A 22763-nucleotide genomic window follows, 5' to 3' on the forward strand; every position below is an offset into this window, starting at 1 on the left:
ATGTGTTGACGGTACTCTCGTTAACATTGGTGTGTGTCATCATTTGAGAAGTTATCTTTAATGTTGTCTAATAATAATAATGCTATTTGCTTTACGTCCCACTAACTACTTTTACGGTCTTCGGAGACGCCGAGGTGCCGGAATTTAGTCCCGCAGGAGTTCTTTTACGTGCCAGTAAATCTATCGACACGAGGCTGTCGTATTTGAGCACCTTCAAATACCACCGGACTGAGTCAGGATCGAACCTGCCAAGTTGGAGTTAGAAGGCCAGCGCCTTAACCGTCTGAGCCACTCAGCCCGGCTTAATGTTGTCAAAAGGATTTCACGTTTCTCCTTGACAACTTCCATCACAGCCAGCTCCTTGTAATACCTTTCCTTCCCATGATAAAAACTTAAACGGTGGCATAATTATACCCTCAAGTTCGCCGCGAAAAGCAAAGCATTAAAATCATAGAGTAATAGGGCTATTCAGTTTGCTCACGGAAGAAAAACTCGCTCGGATCACTCATTCGCAAAAACTTTTCACTTTGCAAGAATTGAAAATTGAAAAGTTGAAATGTTGAAAAGTTCGTTCGTGGAACAGGCCCCTTGTCTCACTTCTCTCTGGACTGCAGTAATAGTCCTCGATTCTTATCACTGCAGGCTGATTTTGTACATAACTTCTCAGCATCTGATTCCGACCACCTTCAAATAGCTTGGTCTGAACAACATGATGTGAATACGACAAGGTTAATAACAATTTTAACCCAACCGAATCTTTAGCACTAGGGTATCAGAAGGCTAACATCCAGTGCAAGAACACTTCGAGTATTTCAAGTAAATTGTCAAGACGAGTTCCTTTGCATATATTGTAGGTCTATTGAATTTTCCATCTCTTTATGACTTGTTTACAAACAGCTCTGTACTTTGTTGCTGGATTCGTGATCTCTTATCACTGCGCCATATATCACTCGAAGCACGTGAGGACACACAATGAAGAACGACTCACCGGCAGTGTGCTTTTGAGCCTCCGCGGTAGAACGCGCTACAGAAGAGCAATCCATCATGCCGAGAGTTCTTCCAACAGGCAACGGGTCACCTTTCGGTAAGTTCAAAATATAATGTAGGCTTTACCACTGCGCATAAGAGTACTATATACTTTCGAGATAATATGCTCTTCGGCGTTCGTAATGACCATGGAACGGAGTTGCATATTAATTCAGGAAACTAAAATTAATTATATTTCGTATTATCCTTACGAGTCCACCTCTGTGGTGTAGTGATTAGCGTGATTAACTGCCACCCCCGGAGGCCCGGGTTCGATTCCCGGCTCTGCCACGAAATTTGAAAAGTGGTATGAGGGCTGGAGCGGGGTCCACTCAGCCTCGGGAGGTCAACTGAGTAGATGTGGGTTCGATTCCCACCTCAGCCATCCTGGAAGTGGTTTTCCGTGGTTTCCCACTTCTCCTCCAGGCGAATGCCGGGATGGTACCTAACATAAGGCCACGGCCGCTTCCTTCCCTCTTCCTTGCCTATCCCTTCCAATCTTCCTATCCCCCGCAAGCCCCCTGTTCAGCATAGGTGAAGCCGCCTAGGCGACGTACTGGTCATCCTCCCCAGTCGTATCCCCGACCAAGAGTCTGAAGCTCCAGGACACTGCCCTTGAGGCGGTAGAGGTGGGATCCGACGCTGTGTCCGAGGGAAAAGCCGACCCTGGAGGGTAAACAGATGATGATGATGATGAATATCTTTACGAGTCATACCGCATGGAGTTGAAAATTGCAATGTTTAGTTTCCATATTTTTCCATATCTTGGAGTTCAGCACATCTGCAACCTATTCGTAGGTATTAACATCAATATAGTCCATATTTCGGTTAAACGGGATTAAAAGTCAGGGTGTGAGTTTAACAAACAGAAAATGTACTCTCAGTTTTAATTTTAGCGTTGATGCTGTGAAAGTTCCTTTTGAGGATCATTGTAAGTACCTAGGTGTTAATATAAGGAATGTACTTCATTGGGGTAATCACATAAATGAGATTGTAAATAAAGGGTACAATCTCTGCACATGGTTATGAGGGTATTTAGGGGTTGCAGTAAAGATGTAAGGGAGAGGGCATATAAGTCTCTGATAAGACCCCAACTAGAGTATGCTTCCAGTGTATTTGTAATTCAAGATGACAAATTGGGGCAAATATTTGTTTATAGGAAGGGAAGTTAAGGACTGGAGCTACTTACGAAGGGATACGTTCAATTAATATCCAATTTCTTTGATATCATTTAAGAAAAGGATAGGAAAACCACAGATAAGGAATCTGCCACCTGGGCGACTGCCCTAAATGCAGATCAGTATTGATTGATTGAACCCTCACCAGGATTAATTGGTTCAAAAACTGGGAAAAAAGCAACTCGATTTGTTCTGGGTGATTTACAACAAGAGAGTAGCGTTACAACAATGTTGTAAAGTTTCAGCTGGGAAGACTTGGGAGAAAGGAGACGAGCTGCTCGACTAAGTGGTATGTTCCGAGCTGTCGTTGGAGAGAGAATGACATTAATAGAAGATTTTGAGTGGTGCCTTTGAAAGTAAGAAATATCACAACATGAAGATAAAAGGGACAAATTGGGGCAAATATTCATTTGTAGGAAGAAGAGTTGTGGATTGGAATAACTTACCAAGGGAGATGTTCAATAAATTACCAATGTCTTTGTAATTATTTAAGAAAAGGCTAGAAAAACAACAGATAGGCATCTGTCACCTGGGCGACTGCCCCAAATGCAGATCAGTAATGATTCACACACACATGAGTGCCATAATTTCGTAACTCGGGAAATCCTATTCACAACAACGCGAAAACTGTTGTCTGCGGCGCAAATGTGAGGAATGTTTTCAGGTACATACAGGATATTTTTTCATGGATCACAAACGCTCTCAACAGGCTTCAAAACTCGTACCTGTCATTTTTAGGAAGTTTCAAAGTTATGAGTAACACTGTGTAAAAACTGGATCTTGGTAGATGCAAAGCTGCAAGTGTAACAAAATTGAAGATGGACACTGTACTTTCAAAGAACGCCGGATATGAAGGGATGGTAAACGCACTGCAATGCTCTGTGAAGTTAACTATGGACTTAAACCCAGTAAGCATTGTGACTTCACATATGCCCTTATTACCTCTTCTGATGTTGGATGCAATTTCAGTCAGTTTAAATATGCCCTCATATGATTTACTTTCCAGTACTTAAAAGAACGTTTTGTAATCCATTATTTTGGTAACAGAGAATAAAAGATAGTGTATTATCCGAAGGCCATATTAAAATGAGAATTGCAACTTTACGTTTCACGTAGGCCGACTTTGCTTACCTTAATTGAACTTTAATATTAAATATAAAAGATTGTTTTTGTCATTTCGAATCCATATAAAATTCCATATTTCAATAAAGATAACTAAGAATATAAATTTTGTACACATTTAATTACTATTACATACACACCCGTTCCCTGGTAGTTAGTAATTCGGATAGCTCTTTTTTTTACAGCAAATTGTTTATAAAATAAATATACTCTATAAGCTGAAAAAGCTACGTGAAACGGAAGGTTTTACTCCGCACCGTACAAGTACAAGACTGCAAGGTTTTGAGTACTACGAAGCACAGAAATGCAAACTCGTTTATTTGACTCGCGTTTCTTTATCTATATTAATTTGTAAAACAGTATCGTCTTCTTTTCGGCGTTATCCAAATTATTGAGATCAGCAATGTAAGTGAGTTAAGCCGAGTTTTACGGTCGAATGCCTTTCCTCATTGTAACCCTATATGGAGTGATTTATTCGCTATTACGTTTTCCTATGGTGGTTAGTAGTCTCGTTAATTCTGTGTAAATGAAAATGTGCATTAAGACGGCCAAAAACACAATCTGGGCGATCTTACCTGTTAAACAACAAGCATCATCATAAAAAAAACACAATCGCTGATTTTGTGGAATTACCCAGATATAGTTAAAATGCCGGATGGGCTGAGAATCGAACCCAGCCCCTTCTGAATCTAAGGCATCTGCACTGACCATTCATCCAAGTAACCGGACTGATTTATAGTTTATTTCAATTAAATGCAAAACGTTTGGATTTGCTTAGATTTTGTAGAACTCTTTGAAAGACTGACTAATCCTCGAATCTTCAATCTTTCATCATTAGAATACAAGAAGGAAATCTAAAGGTTTGAATGAAGCATATTTCTACCCGTCATCACAAATATCATAACCGTCATAATTTTATATCTCATCCTTGTCTTGTTCGGCTTCATAGTACTGACGATTTGTGACTTCTCAAAATTTTGTATAATGATTAGAGAGTCCCTTTCCTTGGTAGGCTGCAGTCCAGGAATTTTCTCGTCTGGTTACTACTGAACGGCATATGACTAGTCTTGTTTTTGTAGAAAGAACCAATTTTCACCTCCTTGCTTTTTGGTCATAGAGACGAAAGTCACTGTGTATAATTATATCTTCTCACGGGAGCAGTAAGCTTAAGAAAACGTAGATACATTCGCAAAATATTTGCGCATGCGTCACCCGAATAAGCTATTTGAACTGTTAGCCCTATTATGAATTGAAGACTAAAATGTTTACTTAGTATTCAGTTTATGACGTGAAAGTTCATGTGTATTTACTTCCTAAATCTAGCATTTTTTCAGAAAGAAATCACACCTTTCTGTGTTTTGGCACGTGTTTTATCCGATGAAAACAAAAATACCGGGTAAATTGGGATTTATGTAATACAGGAGCATGCATGCAAGATTTGAATTAAATCAATCCAAACACACTTTCTTCACAAGTCTTACAGGTTACCAGGGAAGGTTTAGTGTATGGCCCGAATGTCTGACACATGAAGGATCGTACAACTGGGCGGAATGGGGCTAAATTCCTTATTAGGATTCATTATTGATGCTACACTCTCAACAGCTATTCTTCTTCGCTTTGTGAGGGAACTTTGTTAAAGTTGACGACGGAGTTCAATGACAGAAAATGTGGAGCAAGTCTTTAAATGGGAATATACGGGCTAATCTGTTACAAGTACATGTACGGGAAATGACACGCTGATTCTTGACATCAGAGCTAGAGTATCGGAAGAGCAAAAACGACGATTTTGTGGGGGTAGGGTGAAGGTCCCTTATTTGGTGATACACCTTATTTTGGGGATAATTTTATTTAGTCCATCAGCACGTTAGATCACCTCCAAATGGTTTCATATTTTGCTCATAGATTGCGCAGGATGTGTGCCTTATGGTAGGTATTCCCAGAATACTTTATCTCTGCACGTGTCAGCTGCAGGAAATTTTAAACTAAAATCAGAAATATTTTTATCCTCTGTTCGCTGCTTGTCGACACTGGGCAACGTATTTCAAGGTAACCAGAGTAATCGTAACCCTGCTTGTTCGATTTGTATATCAATGCTTTCAGCGAAGTGTACAGTTTAATATAAATTATTTGAAATATCGTAATCATAACCTGGATACATTATAGAGCCTTAGGAAAAGGCCATGTAAATGAGCGATTTCAACGTTTTCTCTAGCACACTCGGCTGGTGAGTACTGCGCTCCTGTGTGGGAAAACAGCGTACATTCGAGCAAGATTGACGTACAGCTCAATGAAACCATGAGAGTTGTTACTGGTACAGTGAGGTCCACTCCTACTCAGTGGTTGCCTGTTTTAGCAAACATCGCTCCTCCAGATCTGAGGAGAAAAGCAACGAAAGTACAGTTGCTCAAGAAGACCTTTACACAAAGGAACTCACTTTTGTTCAATGCCTTACGAGATCCACATGTTATGAGGTTAAAATCCAGGAATCCACTCTGGACTGATTTACACTCCTATGAAAAATTCAGTGTGACAGCAGAATGGAGACAGCGATGGGAACAATGTCCACCCACCAACGCCTTTCTGATTAAAGACCCAACGAAGAAAGTGCCAGGTTTCGATCTTCCTCGACATGAGTGGTCAAAACTCAACCGTTTCAGAACAGGCCACGGCAGGTGCCGATATATGATGAAAAAGTGGGGATATTGTGAAAGTGCTGCGTGTGAGTGTGGTGCTGAGAAGCAGACATTGCTTCATGTTGTTGAAAGCTGTCCACTGTCAGCATTTAAGGACGGTTTACGGACTCTGCATGAATTGACACCAAGTGCAGTGTACTGGTTGTCGAAGCTGGACATTCTAGTTTAATTACCTCTATATTTTAATTTGTATGTTAATTGTATATTTTTGCACATTATGCTTGTAAATTCCATACGATAATAATAATTAACAAATTTTAAGCTTGTAGATAAATTGGGTAATTAGATAATAAATGATCGCATTCTTTTTAGTAAATGTATTAGGGAGTGAATAATTTTATTTTGTAGTTAGTTTCAAAATCTACGCTATCACCAAATAAGGTAGACCCTATATATATATTCTTCTTACGAATGTCTTAATAATATCCACTGAAACGTACCAGGGACTTCAATGTTTGATAATACTACATAATTCATTATTGTCAAAAATAAAGTTTTATAAACATACCTTTTGAAAAAGTAAGGTATCATTTTCGTAGCAAACGTTAAGGGAAAACGAAAATAAAACCTACATAATTTTCATTTGGTGAGAATTAATAAATATAAAGTAAGAACCTGTACGATTTACCCGAATGTTCCGTTGGTGTGCTTTTGCACTTGGTACAAAATCCAGGTTAACACTGAGAGATTCTTCTCGCTCTTCCTCTTCTTCCCTTAGTATTACTCGAGAAACTTATTTAATGTTTCTCATTCTTACAACGTACCTGATGAAATTAGAAAAGCTAGGTTAAAAAAAGGAAGTTTTGGAGCTATCTGCTTTCTTATTCGGCTTTCCCCCATGCAATTCTAATTTTAATTGGACTTCCAAATTTTCAGCTAAACACGCAAGAGAATTATTTCCGAATACGGCACGTTTTTGTGATGACGTTCTGACTTCCTTGTGCATTTTAGTACTTAACTACGTACAAGAATGTTCATCAGAGCACATTTTCTAACAATCGACTTTATGAGTCGTCAGGATGTTCTTTAAGTTCAGCAAATCAACTCATTTGTGTAAGAGGATAGAAACAAACTTGTATAATCTCCTTTAGTTTTCCGGAACGTGAAATTCATTTCCGCTAATGAAGAATGCATTCTGCGACTTGTTTTGCTGATGCAGCTTTGTATTGAGGTTTTACAGCACGTTCCGCTTGAGGCTTCATTACCTTCCTCTTGCCTCTCTCCCAGTGAACTTTTACGACACCACAAATTTCTGCAGGAGAGAAAAGCTCTCTCAATTTATGGCCGTTTTACAGTCACTACGATTTTGCAATCCTTACCAAAGACGCCAAAAACTTTGGTATGTTTGTCTTTCTTTCATGTAAAATCTACTAGACCAATCGGACTCAAATTTGGTAGCCATATATCCGGTACCCTCGGTTAACATATAGGCTACTTATCATCACTCTGCCTATTAAGTGGATCATGAAGCGAAAAGCGATTTAGGCAAATTTCAATAGTGAAATTAACAATGTTTCACCGCAGGGTGGCATTGGGTTCTGGAATTGGCCAAATCTCCCCAACACTGTTGACACACGAATGTAAGCTTCCGATCAGATCATTTAAATGAGTCTCACAGGTCTGCTAGACATCATCTTGAAGAGGTGAGGCATTCCAACTTAAGTGCTCGCCGCCAAACTGAGACGAAACGTTAATTAATACTCGAAATATATCACAAAAAACTTTAAGCGGGGTCGCGACTGAAATTTTGCGAATTTTTACCAACCGGGTGAGTTGACTGTGTGGTTAGGGGCCCGTGGCTGTGAGCTTGCATCCGGAAGATAGTGGGTTCAAATCCCACTGTCGGCAGCTCTGAAGGTGGTTTTTCGTGGTTTCCCCATTTTCATACCAGACAAATGCTGGGAATGTACCTTAATAAAGGCCACGGCTGCTTCATTCCCATTCCTAGGCCTTTCCTATCCCATCATCGCCATAAGACGTATCTGTGTCGGTGTGACGTAAAGCGACTAGCAAAAATATATTACTAAAAATTTGATTATTCAATTTAAAATTTTAAAATTCCCCAATTATTACTATGTCCAATCCCGTTATCAGTTTTCCCTAACGCCATTCATGCATTTAAACGGTAATGGTTCGGCGGAAAGAGAGTAAGTCACCGCCATTTCCTCTCACACTGTCAGCCAAAATAGGCTTCAAAGATTTTGCGGACTGCCATTTCAATAATACCGCGCGAATGTATTTACCTTGTAGTAGGCCTACGCTGGGCGTAAGATGAAAACGACATCTGAGGGAGTAATTTACAGCCCAGGGTAGTTTTAAAGCAAGTATGTTTCTTAAAACTTGCAATCACTTTTATCTACAGTAAACACTTTTCAGCTCTTTGCCATGCATCAAAGTTTGGGCTGGGAAGACTGCTCGACTAAGTGGTATGTTCCGAGCTGTCATTGGAGGGATGGCGTGGAATGACATCGGTAGACGAATAAGTTTGAGTGGTGTCTTTAAAAAGTAAGTATCACAATATGAAGATAAAGTTGGAATTCAAGAGGACAAATTGGGGCAAATAATCGTTTATAGGATGGATGTTAGGGACTGGAATAACTTACCATGGGTGATATTAAATTAATTTCCATTTTCTTTGAAATCATTTAAGAAAAGTCTAGGAAAACAACAGGTAGGGAATCTGCCACCTGGGCGACTGCCCTAAATGCAGATCCGTATTGATTGATTGATTGATTGATTGATTGATTGATTGATTGATTGATTGATTGATTGATTGATTGATTGATTGATTGATTGATTGATTGATTGATTGATAACATGCTCCCTACGACAGAGTTCTTATCGGATTCAGCTGAAATTTTCGGCAAATGTTTGTGTATGTACACAGGAATTAATTAAATTTCTGCATTTTATTATCAGTTCAATATTACCTGCTTTTCTTTTTACTCCTGAAGTAGCACAAAATTAGACATTGCCTATTGAGTGAATAACGAAAAACTGAAAAGGTAGGTAAGGGTTATTCTGCCCAAAGGCAGGTCCGAACCTCCGCAGAGGAGTTCCTGAGCCGGAGTTTACGTGCGGTAGGGTGGCCAGTTCCTTTCCGCTCCTCCATTGCCTTACCCCCCACCAACAGCGCGTGGCAACCCATCCAACTCCTGACCACGCCCAATGTTGCTTAACTTCGGAGATCTCACGGGATCCGGTGTTTCAACACGGCTACGGCCGTTGGCCAAAAATTGAAAAAAATATTTCTGTAGTGTATGCCTGACTGCAAAATCCCGAGTTGTTCTTAAATATAATTATGAGTATTTCTGAATAGTGGGCCAAATGATAGCCCAAAAAATGAAAACTCTGGCGCAAGGAGCATTTTCCATGCAACATATTAAAAATGTAATATTTGTCATTAACATTGCAACAAATTTCAACTAATCAACTCCAAATTTTGTGTGTGGTGGGGGCTATATACTATTAACATGTGCTTGTGATTCAAATTTGGTTTTTTTTAGTGCTAAATTGTAGAAGCCCAAAAATTCGGTAAAGGCTCCCCTAAAAGTTGATTTAAAAATGTTATTTGTTATACGCCCCCTTAACTATTTTATTTGGACTTCGGAGGTTCCACACTGCCAGATTGAAGTTAGACAGGAGTTTTTAAGAATCAGTAAATCAACTTACTGGAGGCTGACGAATTTGTGTACCTTTAAATACAATCCGAGTAAACTGGAATCGAACTCACCAATTTGGGTTCAGGAAGACAGCGCCTTACTGCCTTAACCTCTATGTCCAACTAATTTATTTCCTTTCTCTGTACCATGACACTATAATATAATTTATTTTACATCTCACGGATGTTTCCTTTCATGAGCAGATTTTGTATCAGATGTAGTTTAGGCTTGAGGTTTCTTTCTACTAGCCTTACCCATCACTTTCGACACAGCAATCGTTGTTTGCAGGAACAAAACTTCGTTTACTTTTTGTTAAATGTTCATTAGAGACTTCCTATAATTGAGTAAAGGAGACAATTTCCTTTCTCGGCCGGGGTTTAGCGAAGTGAAGGAACAATAAGATCGCTCATCCGACAAATATCGAGGGATCTTGAATGCTGTCTCGAAGAAATCAATAGAGGGAGGGTCTTCTTGAAGTGGCCCATCTCTGGAAATCCGCTCCGCTTCATAACGCACAGCCATTACTGCCGCAAGATAGAGCTTTCCGCTTCGAACAATCCCACAGATAGCTACCTTTATTGCAGTTGTCATTGCTGTACAAGTAAACACTGCTTTCACACGTAGTTAGGTTTAAAACCTTCCTGAAGAAATCCATTGAGACGCAACAAATGTTACGGAACTTTCTCCTAATCCGTCCGTGTCTACAGACTTGCAGTAAATGAATTGAAACACACGGCTTCAGCAGTCATCTAAAGCTATATATTTAATTGCCTTCTTCCTTTTCTCAAAACGGTGGACCGGGCGAGTTCGCTGTGCGGTTTGGAGTGCGCGGCTGTGAGCTTGCATTCGGGTGATAGTGGGTTCGAACCCCACTGTCGACGTCCCTGAAGATGGTTTTCCGTGGTTTCCCATGTTCACACCAGGCAAACGCTGTGGCTGTATCTTAATTAAGGCCTCGGCCGCTTCGTTTCCACTCATAGGCCTTTCCTATCCCATCGTCACCGTAAGACATATCTGTGTCGGTGCGACGGGAAGCAAATTGTGTTATAATAACCTGTTGGTTTTGAACCCGCGGTCAGTCGGAGTCATTCCTATTCGATCACCTTCAGTTAATTCCCGAAGGAATTATATTCTTTAGTCCTAAGAAATCATTTTCACATAATTTCTGATATCACACCTTTCATTTTACGATATCTTCGGTCCATTCTTTCTCTCTCCTGTGATAGGAGGGTATCATTATGTACTTCTACTTTCCCTTAAAGGTGTCGTTATGAGTTAAAATTATGGAAGCCTGGATGCTGCCAGATTCTTTCCTCGTCTTCCTTTGTCTACAACGTTGTTGGTCAACCAAGTATATCACTAAACGACTTCCTTACTAATATTTTTCTTTTTCCTTTTTTTTACTTTAATCCAAGAGTCTTGGGAAATATTTCTTCTACTTCTTCTTTCCTGGCCGTATACGTTCCCACAATGGACACTCCCAAGTATCATTCTTATGATCCTTGGAGAGTCCTCCCTGCGGTTGGATGTCTCCGCCACTGGAATGCCGTTTCTATTCAAGGTCTTTGCAGCTGTACGGCACCATGTTGCTCTCGGATGCCCGTGTCTTCTCCCTGGTTCCTCGACTGCAACAGCTCTCTTAACGGGATGATCTTCATCTCGACGTTGTGCGTGTCCATACCAGCGCAACTGCCGCTCCTCCAATTTCTCACTGGTAGAGACCGTATTAAATGATCCTCGTATAAGCTCATTGCGCACTCGATCCAAGAGGGTGACTCCGACTGAGCATCGCAGCATCCGTTATATGCATTTGCTCATCATGCTTATTTTGCCTTGTCCAACACTCGGAGCCGTAAGTGAGGGCAGGTCTAACAACAGTCTTGTATATCTTGCCTTGAGGTCTTATACGCATCCACCTATCACATAAGACGCCTGTCAGCAAACGCCATTGGTCCATCCAACGTTCGATGATTAACGGTGTCATCAATCGCCGTATCGGTGGTAATAACTAAGCCCAGGTACTGTGATGTAACCACAGTGACGCACACAAAATGCTGTCAACTTGAGTACACGGATTTATTTACAATTATTTACCTATTATTAACCTAAATCACTGCCATCACAACAAAACACTTCACTCCGAGAACATCAACAAGTCGCCATTTTAACAATTGCCTATCACAGCGCATAGAGATTACAACCTTGAAACACAGTTGAAACAGATGACTACCGATTGCCTACATCGACATGTCAGCCTAACCACAACACGTGTTCACCAGTGAAACTCCTACTAAAATATAACTCGAACCACCTATTTATATACGTGCCTGGCCGGGCTTCTTGAAAGATACATTGCCAAAATACCTTCCCGCAAATTCTCGAGTGCCTAACAAGATGGTTATAGTGTACAGTATATTCTACCATCATCTCGTCTGTTCTAGAGCCATTCTGGATGTTACAGTGTGTTTCATAATTCTGTAGCGGATTACACATCATACACCTGTAATAATAAATTATATAATATTAATTTACAGGTATTTACATTAACTGAACTCATATAAATATTTATGTACAGCACATGTTTCATGATATAACCTCACAAACAACGCGAACGTATAGTATGTACATATGATGTAATAATAATAAAAATACTAACTGGATGTAAACACTTCATAGCCATGCATTACAAGTCATAATAATAATCGTCATAATCGTATAATAATAATAATAATAATAATAATAATAATAATAATAATAATAATAATAATAATAATAATAATAATAATAGTAATAATAATAATTCGAGCTCTATTCTTGCATTATTTACTCATGGGTGAGAAGTTATTTTCAAGTTATATCCGTTTATCACACTTGCGTCAACTGTACTTGAATTTATTCGTCATTGTCAGTGGTTCACCCGCTAAGAAAATTGTATTGAGCGGGCCTTGAATTTTTGAAATATTTCATTTTCTAATATTCACAAAGCTATCTGCATCTTTACTTTCCCTCCGAACACGTTGCGAGTTTCATCGGAATCTATTCCATTTTTTCCTTATTTATTAATTCAAGGGGCACCTGAGCCTAATCTCGTAATGGTACAGTACATATAGTCAATTACACAGCAGATGTAATATAAATTATATACAAATTGTGTATGACATGAGGAAGTTAACTAGTTTACGCTTAAAAGTAAGCAATGTGCATGTCTCTCTTATGTCTTCGGGAAGACTATTAATATATGTACAGAGAAATTCCATAATGAATTTGCACCAAATTTACAAGTATATATTTGGTTAAAATGAATTTTTGAAGCACTTCTGGTGTTTTTGTACGTATAGATAACTGAATTAATTTTACAGGACTTATTGGAGTGTATCAACTTATGCTTATTGTTGGAGACTAGTGAGGGATAGGATGTTACACTATTTACACAAATGTGCAGTTGCAGTCAACATAGGTAGAATGAAGAATAATTTTAACGCTCTTCTACGCAAGATTTTTTTCTCAATTCGTTCCTTCCTGAAACATGCCCAAATATGGTTCACGTAAGTGAGGTGGTTCGCAATAAATACATGATAAACACTATTCAGCAGTCCATGGGTTGACTTGTCACTATCTCAAGGTACCTGTAGCAGGAATACTTTTATCACAAATTGCTTTAACACGGATGTCCCAAGAGAGTGTTTGATCCACAATTAACCCAAGAAATCTTGTCGACTCTGCACCAATGGCCATAGAGTGACAATGTTATGTTTAAAGGAAGGACGTATGAAGGTGTGTGAAAAAGAATATAATTTGTCTTTACCAGGTGGACTGTTAATCTATTTCCATCCAGCCAACAATGAATTAGAACGAACTAATATGGAAACTCGGGAAGGATGCATAGACCCTGTCTTTTATCCGCTTGGTTGACATTGTTATTATACAGGAAGTATGAAAACTTCCATCCGATAATCACGCGGCGTGATCAAGAAAGAGATTTTCTTTTAAATTGGCTTTACATCGCACCGACACAGATAGGTCTTATGGCGACGATGATAGAGGATTGTGCTAGGAGTAGGAAGGAAGTGACCATCGCCTTAATTAATGTGCACCTCCAGCATTTTCTGGTGTGAAAATGGGAAACCACGGACAACCACCTTCAGGGCTACAGAGAGTGGGTTTCGATTCCACTATCTCCCGAATGTAAGCTCACAGCCGCGCCCCTATCCGCACGCCAGGTCGCTTGGTAAGATAAGTATACTGAGTGTTATAGGGCCCGCATCCTATGTAATTACATATTACACGCCTTGACTGTAGATAACTGCAAACAAAAAGTATCGGATAATCGTGTTTATGATATGGTTATACCCGTGTTTCTTTTTACATATTCTTAGTAATATTGCATATTTTTACATAGTATGTGAGGAATGTAACATTTTGTACATATCTGGATAACTATTCAAAAAAATAAAAAATTGTGTTACCTAGCTTAATTTTCAGACTATAGTAACTTAATTGGCGAATTTCTTCTCGTATAGGATATATTTCAATGCCTAAGTTCTATTTAAAATTCCTTTCAAATTGGGGTTTCTAACCCTTTTTCTGTGAAATACAGTAGGTCCGAGTGCATCAACTGCATACAATAGCACTAGTCTTTTCTAAGAATCTGGGATGGCTAGGTGCCTTTCATTTGTGAGAGTTTCTAACAAACACCATGCAGTCTTGAAATGAAATCTAGGTTAATCAAGTTATATATCTGTTTGCAAGATCATTAGTGACGAACAAGAAAAGGCCCCGGAAAATATTCCACCCATCTAGTTTTATCTTTCAAAATATGCATCGGTGACTTCCTGCGATGTTGAACGGTCCTTCTCAGAGAATTTCATCAAATCAGCGTCAAGAAACCACAATGACAAGCACGGAGAAGTACTTGGTGAATTCACTGCGCATCACGATAAAAAAAGTTATTGTACTCTTTGTGTTACTTATTAAGGGGTTTAAAGACATATTAACATTACTTAGTAACACTTATTTGTTTAACTTTTAGGGCATGAGGGCAACAGGAAATTAGCTTGAACAATACATTGTGTCATATACTCCGGAATTTACAGTGTAGAACATTATATTTAAATATTTGAAGTATTGTTATTATGTCATCAATTTGATTTTTAATACTGTCAAAATTAGAAAGCATTAAACTATAAAAATTATCTAAAGCAAGAATGGTGAATTTGTCGTAAAATATGGAGGTATTTTAAACAATTTGTCCCGTATCAAAACCACACACCATAATAAAAGGAATATGCGAATATGTTTGTACGTTGAGTGCATTAATACTGTTACATATTTTATGAATATTAGATATTTAATTAGACAACTATTAGATATATTAGATATTTTATGTACATATTTCGCACATAATATCACTTAAGATTTATATCTTGAATCAACACGATGTAATGTCATTTCAGACGAGCTCTGCGATCCAAATATTCCTTGAAATGCCTAGCAAGTAGTCTAATAATAATAATAATAGTAATAATATTATTTGCTTTACGTCCCACTAACTACGCTTTTACGGTTTTCGGAGACGCCGAGGTGCCGGAATTTTGTCCCTCGGGAGTTCTTTTACATGCCAGTAAATCTACCGACACGAGGCTGACGTATTTGAGCACCTTCAAATACCACCGGACTGAGCAAGTAGTCTTACGGCGTCTTAAATTATAGTTATGTCGAAAAATAACACGATAAGACCTGACAACATAGGAGGTTGGGTGTTTGCACGAATACAATACTACCTTCCCTCTATTATTAATTTGGAAAGGAAAGTTAGTAAAAGAAAAAATTATATAAATTATATAAATTATATAAATAAATAAATAATAAATTATGGTTGCAATGATATATTTGAATATGGATGATATCCTTCATTATCATCTGGGAATACTATAAAATAAAAAGTGTTTAAGTGTCAACATTTAAAATCGGAGAAAAACTGAAAAATATTTCTTATTGCAACGCAATGTTTCTAAACAAATTAGCACACACATTTTGCAATAATTAGATGCACGTAATAAGCAATTATAATTTAAGAAAAAGCAATACTCCAGCACAAGAAACATGAATAAAAGCTGAAAAAGATATCAATGTAGAATGTTCTTGTAACTAATAATGATTCAATGTCTCACGTTATTGTATCAAACTACAATGGTACAGCCACAATTTTAGTACACACACATTGCAAAAGTTTACCGCAATATTCTGTGATAAATTCCTTGTATTCTTCTGGAAAATTAGGGATCATTTTCCTAAAGTCTCCTTTAACTTGTGAGCAGTTTATGCGCTAAAGTTGTAGCACTACTGTACTTGCTACATTTCGTCGGCGTCCGTTTTTATATTCTTTTAGTTAGGCTGGTAAAGATTTTCCTTTTTGATTTTAATCCAGGAATCTTGGGTAACATTTTATTTTAAAATATTTCGTCGCCATAAGACCTATCTGTGTCGGTGCGACGTAAAGCCCCTAGCAAAAAACAAAAAATCCAATATTCAAAAATCTTTACTATAATCCATTAAATCAGTTTCCTCCATATTTACAAAAGAAGGATACATTGGTCGGCTAAATATCATTTAACGTTCAAAGAATTTCATCCCAAATACATGTATGTTACTTTGTTTTTACGTCGCACCAACACAGATACGTCTTATGGCGGCGATGGGAGAGGGAAGGTCTAGGAGGGGGAAAGAATGGGCCGTGGCCTTAACTAAGGTACAGCACCAGCTTTTGCCTGGTATAAAAATGGGAAACCATGGAAAACTACCCTGGAGGCTGCGCGTCCCTAACGGCATGTTAATTTTTTATACGTTCTCGTATTATCACCTCACATCTTTATAATGTTATACGATCACAATAAGAGAAATTATATTTAGTGAAGCAAAGTGGAATTCAGACATTTTTTCATTACACGAACCACTCTTGATACAACCGCCTCCATCTTTAGATGGTTTTATAAACTACTAACTCAAATTTTGTGTCCGCAGCCCCGTTATAAATACATTGGAATTGGTACTGTATATCGGCCCTTTTCGACTGAAAAGCCCATATTTCTTCTGTTTTGACACTTAAGACAATCTTTTTAATGTATGGAGTGCAGTTGCTGGACGATATGTTTGGTGCACCTTTATGTAATAATAATAATAATAATAATAATAATAATAATAATAATAATAATAATAATAATAATAATAATAATAATAATAATAATAATAATAATATCTACAATAAGAAGTGCTTATCCTGGAATTCCAAATTAAAACATTACAGTACCGTGGTCAAAACATAATGTCTGTATGCCAGTGAATGCCTGTCCATGAACTACAAGCTGGAGAAGCTAGAGGTCCTGGAAAGAAGATTCCTCAGAAAAATCATGGGAGATTTCCAAACTGAAGGCGGATGGAAACTTTGGAGCAACAAAGAAGTTTACCAGAAGGTGGAAAGAATCTCAGAGACCATGAAGAAAAGGAGGCTGGCGTTTCTTGGACATCTGTACAGAATGAACGCAAACAGACTTACCAAACAGATATTTGAATTTTTCTGGAGGAAAAAAACCACTACAGCATGGATTAAGAAAACGAAGAAGAATATGGAATGGTTAAACATCTTGGAAGACCAGCTGTTAGAAAGGAAATACGTTTCGGAACACACTGAGGAATTTGGAAGATGTTCAAGCTCCAGGAAGAACCAGGAAGACCGGAAGAGTCTGGAGAGATGTACAAAGGAAGCAGGCCAGCAAACGCATGAAGGATTATTGGACACAGAGAAAACTCCGCACGAAGAGAAAGAAATGAAGTTGTAGCGTGATCCTTAGTGGTCCATTCGCTTGTAAAAATAATAATAATAATAATAATAATAATAATAATAATAATAATAATAATAACAGTAAAAATTAGGTTAAGTAGTTCTTAATTATATGCTTTCCTCTCAGATTTTCCCTGGCGGCTAGAAAATGGCTCCCTATCACAGGAATTAAGAAAGGAATCAAATCTCGTAAGCATTTTCTCCTTTTGTGCAGCGTCAACTAGACTGAGAAGAACCAGTGATGAGATTAAATGAATCCCATACAATGAAGCTCGTTCTGTCGGCGTAGTAACGAGCATATAGACCGGAGTAAGCACACTATGGTAATGAATTCGTATTTCGCTTCCACAAACTTCCCCCTTTGTATTTCTTTTACGATCCCTGTCGGCACTAAGTTTCCGGAATACCTACTTTCTTTCTCTTCTAGAAGAGCACCGCCAAGAGATATATACGACTCTTCTTAGTAGATATATACGAGAATATATACGGCCCACTGGGAGACAACTTCATGCCGCTCTTTAGAGCATGGACGGGAATTATTGATCAACATCAGAGGACGCTATTCTTTATATAATGCTTTCTTCGTTCATGCTTCCAAGTTTTCTTTATAGGCACTCGTTGCATAATACCAGTCCCATACCTCTAAATCGCATAAGAGGTTTACATTCCATTCAACAAAATAATAGGAGAGTGAATCAGATACCGACTGAAATTCTAGCTAAAGCTTTCACAATGGTATGTAAGAGGTATTTTCTATATTTCTTTCTATTCAGACCTGTTACAGAGTAACCGTAAAGTGGATTTAAAGTTATTCGAACCATCATAGAAAGTGTATTATATGAAATAAATGTCTATTAGTACCATACTTTGAGCCACCAGATACGGAGTTATTTTATGCATGCTATCGAATCCTGTTCTTACAAGGGGAGGGTCGAACATATGCCTCACCAATTTTGATAAAATTCTGCAGGGACGTTCTATATTGAAAATAAATAAACACATGATTAAGTGTTTTGCTAGAAACTCCCTGGTTGTTTTAAAAAATCGAGGTCAAAGTTATGATGGAATGTTAAATTTTCAATGCTATGCATCGAAAGATCGTCTAAAAAACATATTTTATTTGTTATATGCGCTCCAAAGTTAATAATATTAGAGTTATTAACGTTTTTGTGTTTTCCTGGTTTATCATAGCGAGGTCGGCGTCAGACTACCAAACCTCTGGTCCGTGTTCGATCCTTTGGTGTGGCTTTTTTTCATTCATTATTACATTCCAGTGAATAATATTCTGAAAATTAGAACAGCTTTCATTGCATTTTTCAAAATACTTCGTAAGACATGTGATTAACAATCATGTTCAATAATTTTGCGATATGCCTCTTGTGTAAACCTACAAGAGATAATTTTATCGAAAACATAAACACGTTAATATTATTAACTTTTGACCCCATATTATATCGTCGCTTCACCGGTAAAAGGTTGTAATCCACAAAGCTCTTCCTATCGATTATTCTCCTTAAGACTGGTCACGCCTCCCAGCCACATATGGATATGCAGCCCTTCAGAACAATGTCCGTTGTGTTCGTTTTCCTATGCCGCCGAGTAACCGAAAATGAACCTAACATGCATTATACAATAGGAGTGCGTAAATACGTAATGCAAGCCCACATTCGTATAGTACGGTACAGTAAGGTTAATTTTCCTTTACACATGGGCATAGGAAAATGAACACAACAAAATTTGTTCTGATGGACTGCATAACCATATGTGGCTGGGAGGAGTGACCAGTCTTAAGGAGAATAATCGATAGGAAGAGCTTTGTGGATTACAACCTGCTACCGGTGAAGCAACGATATAAACAAAACCGTATAGACCATCGTTCGATGTATATTGTTGAAAATGTGATAATCTGTCATTCACTTTCATTTCGATTTTCTTCAAAGACTGGGGGGTGTCTAGCAAAACGCCGAAACATTTCGTCATTGCCGTGACAAAACCTCCTATGTGATTATAATTTTGGAGATATACTCACCCGCAGCACATACATTATTAAGAGCAAGAATGCCTTGCCAACACTTACACAATATTGCACTTTACATGACAGAACCTTACCGGCCAAATTTCTAAGCTAAAATATTCCACATAGGAGGTTTTATCCCGGCAGCGACGATTTGTCTCCTTATTTTCAATATTGAACGCCCCTGCAGAATGTTATCAAAATCCGTGAGGCACATGTCAGACCCTCCCCTTGTAAGTAACAAATCCTGAGGATACCTATAGTAGCTGGTAGCACTTATTGAAGTCGGGTATCATTTACGAGCACTTGAACTACGCCAAATTTTACAGAAAATACTCCAGAGGTTCAGAAGTCAATTGGGTTGGGGAGTTGCCGAATAACATTCAGAAATTCTTTGACAAATTAAAATTAATTTAATACCCATTTAAGATATTAATTATATATTTTTGATATTCTGAACTTCGAATCCATCATTTGCAGGATTTTTCTAAATTGAGGCATCTAGATACCGTTTCTAATTGTATCAAGGAAGGGAAGGTGTGTTTGAACTGATGAGAAAGATAAGTTTACAGTTCTATGGACACTTGTTGAGGATCGACGATAATAAACTAACGAAGAGAATCCTCGAATTCTTCAGGAAAAGAATACAGAACTGAAATTCTTTCGAGAAGTGAGGTTAGACGTGACAAAGATGGGAATTCTGGAAGACATTATCGTCCCTGTTCTGCCAAAACGGCGAATGTTACAATGCTCTTCATATCCATTATTTCCCTTAAGACTGGTCACGCCTTCCAGCCATATATTGATATGCGGTCCATCAGAACAATTTCCGTTCAGTTCATTTTCGTATGTGCAAGTGTAAAGGAAAATGAACTTTACTGTACCATACTGAAGGAATGTATGTTTGCATGACATTTACCCACTCCTAGAGTGTGATGCATCTAAGGTTCATTTTCCTTCACACACACGCATAGGAAAATGAACTCAACGAAAATTGTTCTGATGGACCGCATATCAATATATGGCTGGAAGGCGTGACAAGTCTTAAGGGAAATAATGGATAGGAAGAGCATTGACACATTCGCCGTTTTGGCAGAACAGCGACGATATCATGGACAGAAATCGATTTAAACAACTCGTTAAAATGTTCCGCGTTTACCAGGAGAATTTCTATTTTGCACACCAGACAAATGCCAGGGCTGTACCTTAATTTATTAAGGTCACGGTTACGTCTTTCCAGTCCGTACGTCTTTCTCCCCTGTGGGTGGGGGTGGTAAAATAACATCCACAGTATTACTTGCCTGTAATAAGAAGCGACTAAAAGGGGACCCAGGACTCCTAACATGGCAGCGCGTCCCTTCGCTAAGTCCTGGCATTACTTGCACTTACTTGTGCCAGGTTCCTCGCTTTCATATACCTTATTCAACCCTCCCTTGTCAACTCTTGTTCTTCTCCGACTCTCACGGTAATAGGTGTCGGCGGCTGAGGAGGTATTCATATTCATGGCCTTCGAAGCCATTGTGTTTGTTTAGCTATACATTAATCTTTTCGAAGTGTCGCACTCCCTCCATTCTTTTCCTCTAATTAGTGTTATTAGATGATGGCTGCCCAGTTTTACTTTCGCTTGAAAAGATCACCAGCCCACTGGGCCCTTTTCCATAACAATGTCACCGAAATCCTATGTCTGGTAATATGACATTTAATAATAATAAAAGAAACCTAATTTGTCCGTAACTATCGAGCTTAGCAACCTAAACAATGGTTTTATTCCTAGAAATGAATTAAAAGTTTTTAATTCACACATTTATTATTTTTATTCACTCCTTAAACTACACTTCAATTAATGGTATAAAACACAATAATTTTCGTATAGAGAAGCAGACGTCTTGGAACCAACGATGTCACAGCAGTGCGAGTATCGTAGAGACCAGGAATGTTCCTGAAGAGGTAGAAATTAGACGCCGTCCAAAATCTCGATGTTATGTTGAATAGAATGGTCAGCACTACACCCGGCTGCATTCGCTTACAGGAATTGACATAGTATTCATGTATGATGTAGGTTGGATGGACTCCACAGCCTTTCAAGGTGTTCTGTTTGTTTATGAACATAAGTGTATTAGAATAGTTAACACAATTAGCAGCAGCAGCATCGTCTTCCCCTGTAGTATAACCATTAGCGCTATTAGCTGCCATCCTCGGAAGCCTGAGTTAACTCCCGCTACTGCCAGAAATGTAATATTATGCTTATAAATGTATATTGTCGTTGCCCGGACAAAACCTCCTATGTGATAATATTTTTGGAGATATACTGACCCGCAGCACGGACATTACGAAGATCGAGAATGCCTTGACAATATTCAGACACTATTGCACCTTAAATGACAGAACCTTACCGGCCAAAGTTCTAATCTGAAATATTTCACATAGGAGGTTTTGTCCCGGCAGCGACGATATGCCGATCAATTCCATTGGGGATGTGCCAAGAAAGAGCTGCACCATCTCGATACAAGGGAACAAAATTACAATTTTTACATCAGTTTCATCCATAGTAATTCCCATAATTCATCTGTTTACACTGGATATGAAATTAAATGCAGACACCAAGAAAGCCACAGCTGAATTATAAAACTGATTAAACGTATTTTTCACAACAGTTTCTCCCTCTTTTCGCAGCTTCTTTAAGTCGTCTTTTGGTTCTGTTCCTTTTCAGCACACAGAGATGAACGTTAGAGCCAATTACCGGAACAGTTCCACATTGTTAATTCGTATTTGAGTGATATTTCATAACGACCGAACTAGTTTGCATAATTTCAGTGTTTCGTGGAGAATAATAAAAATGTAGATGTATTCAGGAAGTCGGTGACTTGAAGAATGGAAAAAACGTTTTAATGATGGAGATTGTACTCTACCGTAATGGACTTAATGAAATTAGCAATTCTACTGCGTGGACGTCATAGGAATGGCTATTTTTACAAATACGCGTTCCGTATGATAAATTTTAACATTAAGAAGTGCTTGGTATTTATATATGAAAACCAAAATGTCTCCTAAAGGCCGATTCACACATCTACGTGATGTGACATTGATTTCCGTTACTGTACCGGTCCTTTCCAACATTAATATTTCACATGCGTTCTCATACGTCTGTCCCGTGCAGTTAACACGGCTGACAAGTGTTTCATGATGGTAGTCATAATCTTGTATGAAGAAACTGTGTTCATCTTTTATGTA

General features: G+C 38.4%; 1 protein-coding gene across 1 annotated transcript in view; it reads left to right on the top strand.

Annotated features, from left to right (window-relative positions):
- The first annotated feature begins 968 nt into the window (after positions 1–968).
- igl (igloo) overlaps positions 969–22763 on the top strand; it is a 631915-nt gene continuing 610120 nt past the window's right edge. The window contains exon 1 of the mRNA XM_067155150.2: positions 969–1084. Within this exon, the coding sequence (XP_067011251.1) occupies positions 1045–1084 (40 nt within the window). The 5' untranslated portion in view covers positions 969–1044. The remainder of the gene's footprint in view (positions 1085–22763) is intronic.

Source organism: Anabrus simplex, chromosome 1, assembly GCF_040414725.1.
Source record: "Anabrus simplex isolate iqAnaSimp1 chromosome 1, ASM4041472v1, whole genome shotgun sequence".
Classification (NCBI taxonomy): domain Eukaryota; kingdom Metazoa; phylum Arthropoda; class Insecta; order Orthoptera; family Tettigoniidae; genus Anabrus; species Anabrus simplex.